Source organism: Ciconia boyciana, chromosome 13 (assembly GCF_034638445.1).
Source record: "Ciconia boyciana chromosome 13, ASM3463844v1, whole genome shotgun sequence".
Taxonomy (NCBI): Eukaryota; Metazoa; Chordata; class Aves; order Ciconiiformes; family Ciconiidae; genus Ciconia; species Ciconia boyciana.
The window spans coordinates 5009554-5022194 of record NC_132946.1 but is presented as its reverse complement, the minus strand read 5'-3'; the positions used below and the strand labels follow the sequence as shown (position 1 = coordinate 5022194).

The following is a 12641-nucleotide window of genomic DNA, read 5'->3' as shown; positions in this document are numbered from 1 at the left end:
ATGCTGTATGTAATACTCTGCCAAAAAGAAAAAAACCCCACAGCTATTTGCTCTGTTATAATTGTTACCACGCTATTTTATATGCTGAAACACTGAATGGCAACTTGTGTTACTGGGCCCTAGACGAAAAGTGTTTCCACCTCTCATTTATATTTCTATTTCTTCAGAACTTCCAGGTGCTCCATCCAACCTGGTGATTTCCAACATCAGCCCTCGCTCTGCCACGCTTCAGTTCCGGCCAGGGTACGATGGCAAAACCTCCATCTCCAAGTGGATAGTCGAAGGCCAGGTATGTCTCTGACAAAAAGCTCTTAATGAAGTTTCTGAGGGGTTAAAAAGGGTCTAAATAGTGAATTACTGTTTGGATTACAGTTTTTGTTTAACTTTGGATCAAAGCTCTTCAGTAAATAGCCTGGTGGTAGCTGCTCAGGGGGTCCCCAGCTGTTCAGGGGGTTCCTGGAAAGGTTGGAATGCAAGGGAGCTCGAGAGGCTTAGCTGAAAAATGTCTGTGCGGTAGCCAGTGAGAAAAGGGTCACATGAATGCTGTAACTTCTGTTCACAGGAACGAAAGAAAAATATGATATAATATATATACATATGTGAGAACGTTTATCCTTTAAATAATTCACATGGATTTTTGTAAAGCAGCTTTGCTTATGTTCAGAAGAACACCAGATGCATCATAAGCAACACATACAGCAGAGCTTAAGTCCATCCATTTATTTAAAAAAGGATTTGAAACCTGTGTTTAGGTTGTTAGGTGTATTCTCAAACCAGATGCATACCTGGAATGATTCTCTCTCAGAGTCAGAAGTATAGGAAGAATTGCACTGAACAGTAAAGATACCATTATTCATGAGACTGAGTGTATTTTTCTGTCTTGTAATGGAACATACTGAGGTTTTCTATCCAGGCCTCTAGATATGAATAGGATGAATTCTCTTCTTCATCAGCTTTAAACAATATCCCTCTTTCTGCTTTCATTATGCCTTGGAGGAGTTATATATTCCTCATTTGTTCTCCTGACAGATGAGCTTTGCTTCTTCCTTTCCACCCACGGATCTTTATAAATAATATAATCTGTTTTTAAGACCAAATGTTGGACTTCTTAAATCACCATCACCACTTAGACATGTTGATACAATCACTTCACTTGGTAATGAGATTGTTGTGAACAAGTTGGTACATTTTGTACCGTTTACATACACATCATTGCAGATTACAAATTAAACACTGAAATCCTATAATATGGTGGCTTGGCACATTCTGAGAAACATTTTTGTGCTGGAGCACCACATTGATATTGCTAGGAATTTGTTCATTCCGTGAGCTGCAGGACGCCATTGAAGTGAAATAAATCTGAATGCCTTAAAACTGCAATAATAATTACCATGAAGTTCATCTGCATCCTTGAAGAGCCCCGGGTGCAAATAGTGGTTGAAGGGTTCTTGGTGTGCAGGGAGGGAAGGGAGGATCTTTCTTGTTCACAAACCCTCATCAACATCTCATGCGTTGCCAGAATAGTTAAGGGGTTAGTGGTTCTGATAGATCCTGGATCTAGGAATATTTGCTCCATTTGGGGAAGGAGCACAGCCAAAGTCTTTGCGGAGTCTGGGCAGTCTTTTCAGCACAGCTACTCTGCAAGTTTCTTCTGCACCGTACCTCACTGTTTAGCTTTGGCACAACAAGAAATGTTGTTCCAAGTGGATTTAGTTTTTAAAAAAAAAAAAAAAATTCTTGCTCACGTGATTAACAAAAATCTTTTCAGGTGTGCAGAGAAATTGGTGACTCCTTAAGGATACAGCAAATCCTGTTTCCAGGATGACAGCTGCATATAATCCTTTGTTCACAGCCCCTTTCTGCCAGCACTTCACTCAAACTCTCTTTCTCTCTTAAAGTGCAATTTCACAGCACCTTTAGCCAATCTAAACCAGCGCTCTCATTGTCCTGCTCCCGTTCCCTCTCCTCATCCCCATCACTCTGACCAAGACTTTCTTACTCCTGCTTTCCGCATGCACTGATTCTGGCGTGATCGTACCCAGAGCTGCTACAAGACTTGGTCCAGCCAAGAACAAATGAGTTTCAGACAGATCAGTTCCCTGCACGGGCTGTGTGTGTGATCAGAAGAGCACCATTGCAAGGGGAGGGGTTGACAACATGGGAGTGGGAGCAGAGATGGGAGTGGGAGGTAGTGGGAGCAGGAATGCCTCCATCCTGACTTGGATCTAAGCTGCTGTGGACCTGCCCTCTGGAGTTCACGGGTTTTTCTGCCTACCTTTTAAAGACACACAAGCTTTCACAAAACAGATGCCAGTGACACCCCAGTGTTCTCTTATGCCTTTCATGTAGTCTGTTCTAAGCAGTGATATGTCTGTGCTGGGATGCAGACTGCTGTTGCAACATCTGTATTTTAGCATAGGCAACCATCATTGTTCCTCAGGACTATGGTAGATTGAAGGGTAGTGGTTATACCCAGCCTCCAACAGTATTTTCTAGACAGAAATATAGGGAGGATTTTTTCCTTCTGGATCTTTCATTCACTGGCCCATGTACAGATTTCAATAGTTAAGTGTTTCATGCGTTAGCATTAAATTAAAAGCCACTTTAGGCATGGTTTTGCATACTATGATTTTAAAACAGGTTGTATTGCGGAGTGATAGGATTACATTTAACTATAAAACACTAATCTATATGTTCTAGTGTACTTTTCAATTAATCAGTTGAATTGGAGAATAGAGATTCTGTCCACGCAGGTACAGAGACTACATCTCCATCCATTCGCAAATTTTTTGAACATTAGCCTTTCTGAAAGTTTGCAACAAGGTGCAGAGTAGCTGAAAACAGCTAATAGCTTGGGGAAAAATATGTTGCAGTTTACTAAGACTTTGTACAGCGTGATCTCTCCTGGAAGGAGGAGAACGAGGTCAATATCCCCACACAGGTCTGTTCCCTCTGGGCTGTACTTCTGCTGTCGGTGGGTTCACGACAAAGCATGACCAACAAATACCTGGTACTGTCATGCACTTCATCTACATCCCCCTCTGTTTGTACAGCTGAGAGATAGCTTTGCATCGGACATCCCTTATATATTGTGTCTTCTCTTCCATCTCTACTGGTAATATAGCCTTTACTGGGGATGCCTGAGTCCTTACAGACAAACTGTTTTATATTCACACACACAAACAAGCTGCCACCAACAGATTTTTCTTCTTTGTTCCTTTATGTGGCACAAAGCTTCCTTGATAAGGGCAGGTCTAGCAAATATTCCAAGTATTCTATTTTGGCTAAGTGCCATTTTTGAAGCCTGATACTTCATGAACAATTTGAATGAAAAACACAGCTGGGAATTCCAGTTGACATGAAATTTTGTATATCTGGCCTTGGCTCCTGCTTTTTGTGCTGGGGTGTAAATTCACGGGAGCCACTGTGGAACTAATTCTCAATTATGTCAACAAACGTGAGAGAAGAATCAGGTCTTTAAGATTTTAGTGTTGGTAAATACTGAAATATCAAGTGTTAAAAATCCCATTTCTGTGTTTCTAGTGAAGCTATATCCTGTACTGCTGAAGGGATTTCGTAAAAATCACTAGGCCTGTTTCTTTTCCGTCTTTCCATCTAGACTCAGAGGACTGGAGGGAACTAGATTTCCAAACAGAGAACTACAAAAAAGTACCAATGCCATTTAAAAAATATTTCTAAGATTGTTTTTTCCATTAGACACAGTATAATCTAGAGAGAAGAGGGTCTAATGTAATATAAAGGTTCTGCTGACACTTGTTCAGAAGGACCAGCGGTAACTGTCTTGTGGCATTGACACTCACAGGTAACATGTTCATCCCCAAAGAATTTCAGTAAATCCTTCCAATCATCCTGTACTCTCAGATGCAGTTGGAGTGTATATATTGTAGATATTTTTTCTGGCAATTTGCAACCAAGAATGGCACTGAATCCCTGCTGTCCTTCCCGTGGTTTCGTGTTTGCACACTATCTGCTGCAATCCAGTTTCAGCTTATTTTTCTCATGCTGGATTTTTCCTGGGGTTTTGTCAGGAGAAGTACATAAATGGCATCATCATGACTGTGCCTTGGTAGGTGCTTGGTCCGCAGCACCAAGCTTTGCAGTGGCCGGTTAGAAAAGCTGGGCTAACTTCTGCCGAGTTTGGTGTGTTTTTCTGGTGATTAATGTTATTGTGCAGACAGCCGAAGACCTGTGGAAGAGCCGAAGGCCACTTCTGGAGAGGTATTGCAAGTCATGGAGCCATGAGTATGTGGGCTAATATACAGAGTTTTTGCTTAAAGCCTTTCTGCTGTTTTTAGAGAGATTTTGTATGAATATCATGGTGAGCGGTAACAGCAGTAAAACCTTTACAGTATTATCGCTGTATTTGCTTGTAAAGCTCTGAGTTGGGAAAGATGTTGTAACTTTAACCATGAATTTATCTGGTTTTGTGGGTGAAGGCAGTGACCCAGATAGGATTCATCCGTTGTACGAGGTGATTCTATTGGTGTCGTTTTTACTTCAGAGCTGGTAAATAAAGTGTCTGAAACTCTGACAATTTTATGCCTTTGCCAATCTTTAAATCAAAAATGGCTGAATCGATTTAAGGATTTTGTTAGAAAAAAAGTTGCACCCAGGCTGACATCCTGTGAACCAGATTTCTCCCAAAGCAATTTCAAATGTGTGAGTTATGGACCTCTATAATGAAACCTCTGACATATCTTGAACTATAGTAGAACACAGGGTACCTCTATAATGTACAGAAACATTGTGTTTTCCTTTCCTGCAGCTAGTACTTCATAATGTTGGGAGCATTACTGTCTTATACAAAATATCACAGCAAATGATTTTTTCATTCCAAATTTTAATTATTTTTTGTGTCTTTTAAGTCAAAATTCTGCAACTTTGCTCATAAAGTGCGTTCCATCAGAAAATGTTAAGTCACTTTATAAAGTATGTAACGTTTTCCTTTTTAGAAATGGAGAAACTAACGCACAGAGAAGTACATCACTTCCAGTATTGTTCTGACATCACTTCCAGTATTGTTTTATACTGTCTCATTTCTGCCTTAATAAATGAATATGCCCTTTTATTGAATGTAATGCTTCAGGAACAGCTGAGAGATGGGAATGAATATGTGCTAACTTGTGATGGCTGATCGTTGTCGAGAACCGTACGAAGTGTCCTGGTGGACATGGGTGTTTTTATTGTGGCAGTCCTGGGCCCTCCTGGGGATTGTGGCCGTATTGTACGGAGAACTGTTAAGATGCAGAGTGCATTTCTTAAGGAGTTTTTGTGCCGACAGTAGCAGAAAAGCAGTTGGTGTTCTCATCTGCCTCCTAAAACAATGCATACATGAATATGAGAGCCTCTGTCAACAAACATAATCCTTTTCTGAAGTTTGCATACACTGTTATCCAAAAAACAGCTACAAGAAAGAAGCTCTCGAAATTAATTTTATTTTATGCAGAGTGGCTCATAGTGGACTCTCTTGCCCCTCAAAGGACTCTTTTATCCTTACCACTGCCCGTAGTTCTTTTTGCCCCGTGGGAATCCCTTTGTACTCTGATTCTTGAAACTGATATGTTTCCTCTGATCTGACATCAGAGTGTTTCAGCAACAATAATTTCCTTTTCCTTCAAGAGCCTGAAACTTGGAATCTACTGTAGATCTTGCAGAAGTTAAAAATATACAAGTCCATCACTGGAGGTTCTCTTCCAAGAAGCATTTCTGAGATTATTGCTAAATAAGTGAAACTTGTTTTGAGCAGCAGTGATCTAGAATTGCTTGGCCACATGAGTCAGAGGTCATGCAGAAGTCCCCAGGCTGTTCATGGAGCTACCCTACAGCCGTTCACCCTTCAATCCTCTTACTTTGGAAAAAATCCCCACAGAAGAAGCACACTTAAATTATACTACTGGTTTCAGTAGAAGATCTAACCCTTTGAGCTAGTTTCCCAAATGCTGGCATCAGATCCTGGGACCATTACAAGGTATTATTCTAACTAAAGCAAATTCCCGATCTATTTTTCTTAAAATCTTTTGCTGAATCACAGAACTATACCTGTGGTTGACTTTTTTTTTTTTTGCTGCCTCTCTGTCATTACCTTTTGGCAGAAAATTAGCCCAAAAGTGATTAGTTGGGACTGTCTGTGCCGTGGTTTGTCCAGGGTCCCCCACCTCCCAATAGAGGTAGTGGCCACTTGTTTACCAGCTGGGTCCTGAGCTGGGGAACAACCAACATGCCAGGCTGGGTTGGCATTTGCCAGTTCCTCCTAGGCTGCCCCCATCGTTCCTAGCAGGGAGAGCATTCACAAGCAGAAAGCTGTCTCCTGGGATAGTTTCCGAGGGGCTTGCCGTAGTTCTGGGCACTTAGAAGCATTCACTGCTTCTCAATCAGTAAAAGATCCTTAATATTTCGACTTTTGCAGCCAGCTGGTAAATGTCTATCTGCAAAACAGGCGGGGGGTTTTGGACACCTCTCAAGCTTGAGTCAATGTCAATTGTTCACAGCCCTGTGGGCCTCTGGGTCTGAACCATGTGGTCCTTAATGTGTATTAATGACCTGCCTGCTGCTGCATAACGATTGAAACCTGTGGTCTTTTTTTTTTTTTTTTTTTTTGCTATGCAAGAAATATTTTAAAAAGCTCTTACTGTTCTTAGAATACAAAAAGAAGACTAACTCACTACTGGAGATTATTTGCAGCCTCCAAAGCACTGCGGATTGTTGCTATACAATTACTGCAGCACTTTGAGGTGATGCTGTTAAGAGCAAGGAGTTTTGCAAAAATAAGCATTTACTATAGACTTTCTACAGTATTAATCAAAAACTTTTTAAATAAAAAATGTTCTGCTTCCTTGACTGAAATCAAGCCTCTCTTCCTTTTTTTGTTTATGTAGGGTTTTTTTTTTTTAATTCTCCTTATCATCTCTTTGTTCTCTGGGTTCAGTTTAGGGCTGTTCTGTTTTACCATGCAGACCTGTCTCAACTTGTTTCCTTTAAGCTTCTGCATCCATGGACTTTACTAAAATTTATGGAGCTCAGCTGGGACTGGGAATTTTAAAAGGCCCATAATCTTCACTGACATCTATTTTATATGTTGTTTGGTGTGTGGCAGTGTCCTTGATAACCAACAAGACTGAAAGGCCCATCAAGACCTGTGCAACCACATCCCTCCATGAAAGCGGTCCTCTGCTAGGAAGATCACAGAGGCTTCTTTTCACAGTGCGATGCAGAACTTATTTCTATGGCCTAATTTTCCTTGTGTCATTTCTTCATGCACAAACATAAATATGCAGCACATCAAGTCCTGGGTGAGCAAAGAACTAAAACATCTATAAATAAATCAGGCTGCTTCTCCTGAAGGGAAAAAAAAAAGAGTGAATGAAACCTTAATTTTCTATTTGAAGTACTTGGGGTATGCTAGATACTTTGGGCTATGTTGCCTATTGAGTGCTTTGACAGTGTGTGTGGCTGTAACTAGTATACAGAACTCGTAAGGGATCTGTTTAAAAAAGATTAAAGGATAGCTCTTTACACAGTGGGTTGTGAGCTTCTGGAATTTGTTGCCACAGCAGTCCGTGGGAGTAGATAGTGTCAGTAGGTTAAAAAAAGATTAGGCATCTTCATGGCTATTAAGTCTGTAAATAGACACTAAAGGGAATAGGTGCCTATGTACCCTGTAACATCCTTCAGCCCGTGAGCGTGGATACCAGGGTGGGGTGAGGGAACTGGACTACAGGTACTGCCCTTTGTGGTAGGGTTGAAGCACCAGAGTAAACGTGCGCAGTGCTAGGGAATTCTATCAGGGAGTCTTGTCTAAGGTTCCCTGTGCTTCAGCACTTGTGAATCTCCAAAGTGAAGCCCAGCCATCTGCCACCTCTCTTCCGCTCCTTCTCCACACTCCTACTGTGGCTTTCACCCACACAACCCTGCCTACTGATGCTACCATCTTCCAGGGCCCCAGGTCAGACTCTGGCCTTTCTATCATGCCTTGTTGACTTCCTTTTAAGTCCTGATTCATCTTCATTTTATCTCCAGAAAGCTGTATGGAAAGTAATGCTCTCAATTCTCATCACCATTTTGTCCCTTCTAACACTGCCGTAGCTGAGGGACTATGTTGGGCAACATGTTGTGATTAATTAATACAAAGGATTGCACATGGAAAAGTCTGGTCTAAGTGCAGACCAGCAGATGAGGTTAAAACGCTTTTGTTCTTTGACTTTGTTCTTGTTTCTCTGTCTTCATTTCTGTGGCATTTTGCCTTCATTGAGACTTATTTAGTATGCATCAGTTCCTGCAAGTTATTATCAAGGCTATTTTTCATTTTGTTGTATTACTACTTGATACTTTTGTATTGTGGCAGCGAGATTGAACAGGGTATTAGCACGCTCACGGTGTTTTTCTGGAATAGATCTTATCAGAGAATCCCAGTGAAGTCCCAACAGGTACAAGGAAACTTGGCTAACTTGGCTGTGTTGTCGCTTTACAAATAACCAGTGCCTTGTCATATAAAAATTAATATTAACTGGATAATATATATCTAAAAGCATTTGTCCTTCCGCTGTGATGACACACATTGCAAAAGAGGTTATATATATTATTCTTATATATATATATAGATAGTCTGCTTTGTATTCCTTCTTACCTTTCCCATGTACAGGTTGGTGTACTGGGTGATGAAGAAGAGTGGGTGAGTCTTCATGAGGTGGAGAATGAACCTGATGCCCAGATGCTGGAGGTACCAAACCTTACTCCTTACACTCATTACAGGTAAGAACACCAGGTAATTAGCTGCAGCATGAAAAAAAATTAGTAAATAGCAGCATGGAACAGCTTTCCTAATCAGAAACAGCTGGCTGTGTTTTATAGTCTGAACAAACAGGAAAAGGTTGGCTGTTTTCATAGTTTATACTTAAAGTTACTTGTCTGATATTGTTAATTGTAATTTACATACAATACAGTTCATAACATTAAAAAGGAAATCCAAGTGCACAGTGCAATGCTTTTATGAGTAACCGATATCCTGTGACTTCCCTCATCTAAGGGGTGCACCAGTGTAACATCAGTCAGTGACAAATCAATTGTAGTTAAACTGGTGCAAACTTGTAATTACGTATTTACATCGGTTTAAACATTGTTTTATTGATTTAGCTTAATTTGGTAACATCAGTTAGATGAAACCTTTGTTTGTAAGAACTTACCAAGTTAAGCTTAATAGATATATGCAATGCTTAAACTGATTGGAGTGAATCTACATTATGGGTACACCCCAGTTAAACGAGATTGATTTTTAAATCAATTCAATCCAAGTGATGTGTTGCTTTAGCATAGACGAGATTTGAGAATTTGAGGTACTCAATCCTAATGAAAGGATATGTCCATGAAATAGCTTGCTAATGTAAAGGCTGGTTGCAAGGAGGTACAGTGGCAAGTGTTAAATCAGCCTACTAGAAACTTGTTCGTTTTGCCCTGGCTGAAGGGCCTTTTAGCTAGCCCAGGTGCTGTTGTGAGCTAGTGGTAGGTGCAACCAAGTAAGCTCATATAATTTACAACTAATTCAGTCTGGCACACTAGTTTTCTTCCCTTAGTCAGAAGCCTGAATTTCTCACAAACTCTCCCCTGAAGTGTTTTACACCTCCTCCTCAGAGCTAAACATTTTACTAAAAGCTCTCTGAAAATTTCTGAAAGTGAGCAGAGCTTGCTGGTGTTTAGGAAAATTATCTTCAGGTTGAGGAGATTTTGCTCTCACAAAGGTGGATCCTTGAAGCTGAAAAGGCAGAGGTGAATAGTAAAGTGCGGGTTGTACCAGAGTTCAGTGCTCAGTGTCCATGCAAAATAAGAAAGACTTGCACACCCAGCAGCTGCAGGTATGCTGGTCGGCACTGGCACCTTTCACACTTTCACACAGTTCTCCTCTGATTTTTTTTCATCAGAATGTGTAGACTAAAGCAGCTCCTTGAATTTTGCCTGGGTTTTTTCTCTCGTGCATACACAGATATGAGCTTTTGGGGGGGGGTTTGTTTCAGCGTAGAGCAATTTTATATAATTTTTTGAAGCCTAGAAAGTTGTTGCCAAATGGATTTGTGGCCCTCTGGTCAGCTTTAGTCATTGCCCACTGAGGAAATACATCTCGAGAGCTAATTATCGGACCGCATCTTTAGCAGCCAGCTTCTTTTCTGTATTTTGTGCCAATGTTTGAGAGTGAAATCGAGGACAGTATTTGTTTAATGTGTTTCCTTTAATGCATTTTCTAGGGAAATCAGAGCAGATAAATAAACACTGCAATGTTGACTAGCTCACCCTTTTTCCAAGCTCAGTCATTAGGTCCAAACATTAAGTGTTTAGTATGAAACAGGTCATGTATTTATATGCAAGCGCTGGATACCTCTAATTGCTTGTGATGGGGGAGAGTATCTGAAATGTACAGCACGTCTTAATTATTTTGTGCTTCCTGAAAAAAAGATTTCTCTCAATCTTTTGTGACCCAATAGGAATTTCTGTTGTAGAAGAGATGGTTTCAAGCAGACGGGGTATTTTTTAAAGACACATATCCATATTAAATAACTTAATCTTTCTTCTGCAGGAAGGCTGAAAATGCAGCACTGGGATAAATCAGCTTCTTTCAACCAGTAATTGAGGGGAAATGTTATCGCTAGTATATTTTTTATGTTGACAGAGAATGAGAATATCCGAAGTTTGATATTTTAATACCTTTCTGAATGTACAAGCATCGCAAGAGAAAATCACTTACTGCTAGCATAAGCTCATCAGGCTTGGTAAAATTAACATAAATTTCTCACACAAATACCTAAGTTTCTAATAGACCCTAAGCTAATCTCATTTTCATTTTTTTAATACCTGAGGGGATCTGAAAGCAGCTACCATAAAGCATTCAGCAGTGAATACAAAGGGGGCACCTACATGCAACAACCTTTGCGGAACATTTAGAAAGACCTAATTTGTATTTTTCCATCTTTTTCCTGTTCTGGAAAGAGAGGTACCATTCGCTGAGCTGTTACAGCCTGCGCTGCATCTTTCCTCCGCTCCAGGTTCCGGATGCGGCAGGTGAACGTGGTGGGCGCCAGCCCGCTCAGCCAGCCCTCCCGTGTCATCCAGACGCTGCAGGCTCCGCCAGATGTTGCCCCCGGGAGCGTCACCGTGCGCACGGCCAGCGAGACCAGCCTGTGGCTGCGATGGGTGGTGAGCTGGCGAGGAGGAACGGGGCGGAGGGGAGCCGGGTGCTGGCGCTTGGGATGCGGCTCCTTCCCCAGGGAGTCAGGCCAGCACTCAGGAATGCTTTTTCCTTGCGTTCGGTAGAAGGAGTAACAGCAAAATTATTTCCTTTTTCAGAATAGTCGGAAATTTGAGACTTACTTTAAGTGCCTTATTAATCACTTAAATTGCCTACTGCCACTACTTCTGCCGCTTCATTGGGGGAATATATGCCTGTGTGTAAAACCTTGGCTTTTGAGACTCTCGAGTTCCACAGGCTGGGTCAATGTGTGGGACAGGAATACACAACTTGAGCCAATTTGCAGTTTCCTAGGGCTCAGCTGTTTGCTTTGTACAAAACAGACCCCAGCAGGAGCACACCGGCCATTGGCAGTCAGCCTGCAGGTACTGAACGGCTGTGGTTCAAAGGCAGCAAAGTTTGCGTGTTACACCCCATAGGAAGATTATATTTATGTGAAAGGTTGTGGAGTTATGTGATAAAACGTAGAAAGAAATGATTAATTGCGAAGATGCAGTGATCAATGACATTGTTGTGCCCCTTCGACTGTCTCAGTTACCTGCAGAGTTGCCACATTGGGATTTACTTGGCAATTAACCTGCTCCAGAATGGTTTTCCTTCTCCCCTGTTAGTTAAAATTTTCCACTGGGCTTACTGTGGTGTGAAGCTGATGAAGCACAGGTTTCCTTTTGCCCAAATGTTAGCTTTTCCATGCATAAACTCATTATGGCTGGAAGTCAAAATCAGGCTAGAAACAAGAGGGTTTTTCTCCCATCAGAAAGGGATAATTCCCATTTCTCAGTGGGACACAGCACTTAATTCTGAACCTTGAAAGACCAAAACATCAAACTTGAAGGTGTCACCTCAGTATCCATAGAAAAGCCATTGCAGTTCAATTGATAGGACCCGCATAACTCACTCATGGCTTTAGCGCGTGAATAACTTGCCCATGTTGTTAAATCTTTGGTACTATATCCCGACTTACATATCTTGCATCAAAATTAACTCAAGGTTATTTTAAGAGACTTTAAAACATTTTTAAGATTGTGTTTCCTTGCTGTGCTACCTGGAAGCCTGGTTTTCACAAGTCAAACTGTGCAGGGTTCAGGAGGAGCAACGGCCACAGCTACAAATGACCTGACATGCCTTTTTCATGCTTAATAACACCAGTATTTGAAAGTGTTTAATCTCTTTTTTTCGAGACCTGCAGGTGAATCTGTGTCCCCCTGGGAGGTGGGAATTCCTTCCTTCCTACAGAATAAGGGTCACATTTCTAGCCCTGCTTGCCTGCGGGATACAGTCTTCTAAGCTGTGAAATGTTAATGTGTATCAAACTTTCCCAGTGATTCAGAATGGAATCTCAGCCATCCATGGCATCATGTAGTTAGTTTTACAGGGAAAAACTCTAAAC

General features: G+C 41.2%; 1 protein-coding gene across 4 annotated transcripts in view; it reads left to right on the top strand.

The window, feature by feature from the left end:
* Positions 1-12641, top strand: part of SDK1 (sidekick cell adhesion molecule 1) — a 427429-nt gene that overhangs the window by 330616 nt on the left and 84172 nt on the right. For 3 of the 4 annotated variants that reach the window (XM_072878276.1, XM_072878278.1, XM_072878279.1), the window contains 3 exons: positions 168-289; positions 8660-8769; positions 11049-11199. In XM_072878276.1, coding sequence (XP_072734377.1) covers positions 168-289; positions 8660-8769; positions 11049-11199 — 383 coding nt within the window. The remainder of the gene's footprint in view (positions 1-167; positions 290-8659; positions 8770-11048; positions 11200-12641) is intronic. The other variant, XM_072878277.1, reaches the window with a different exon arrangement.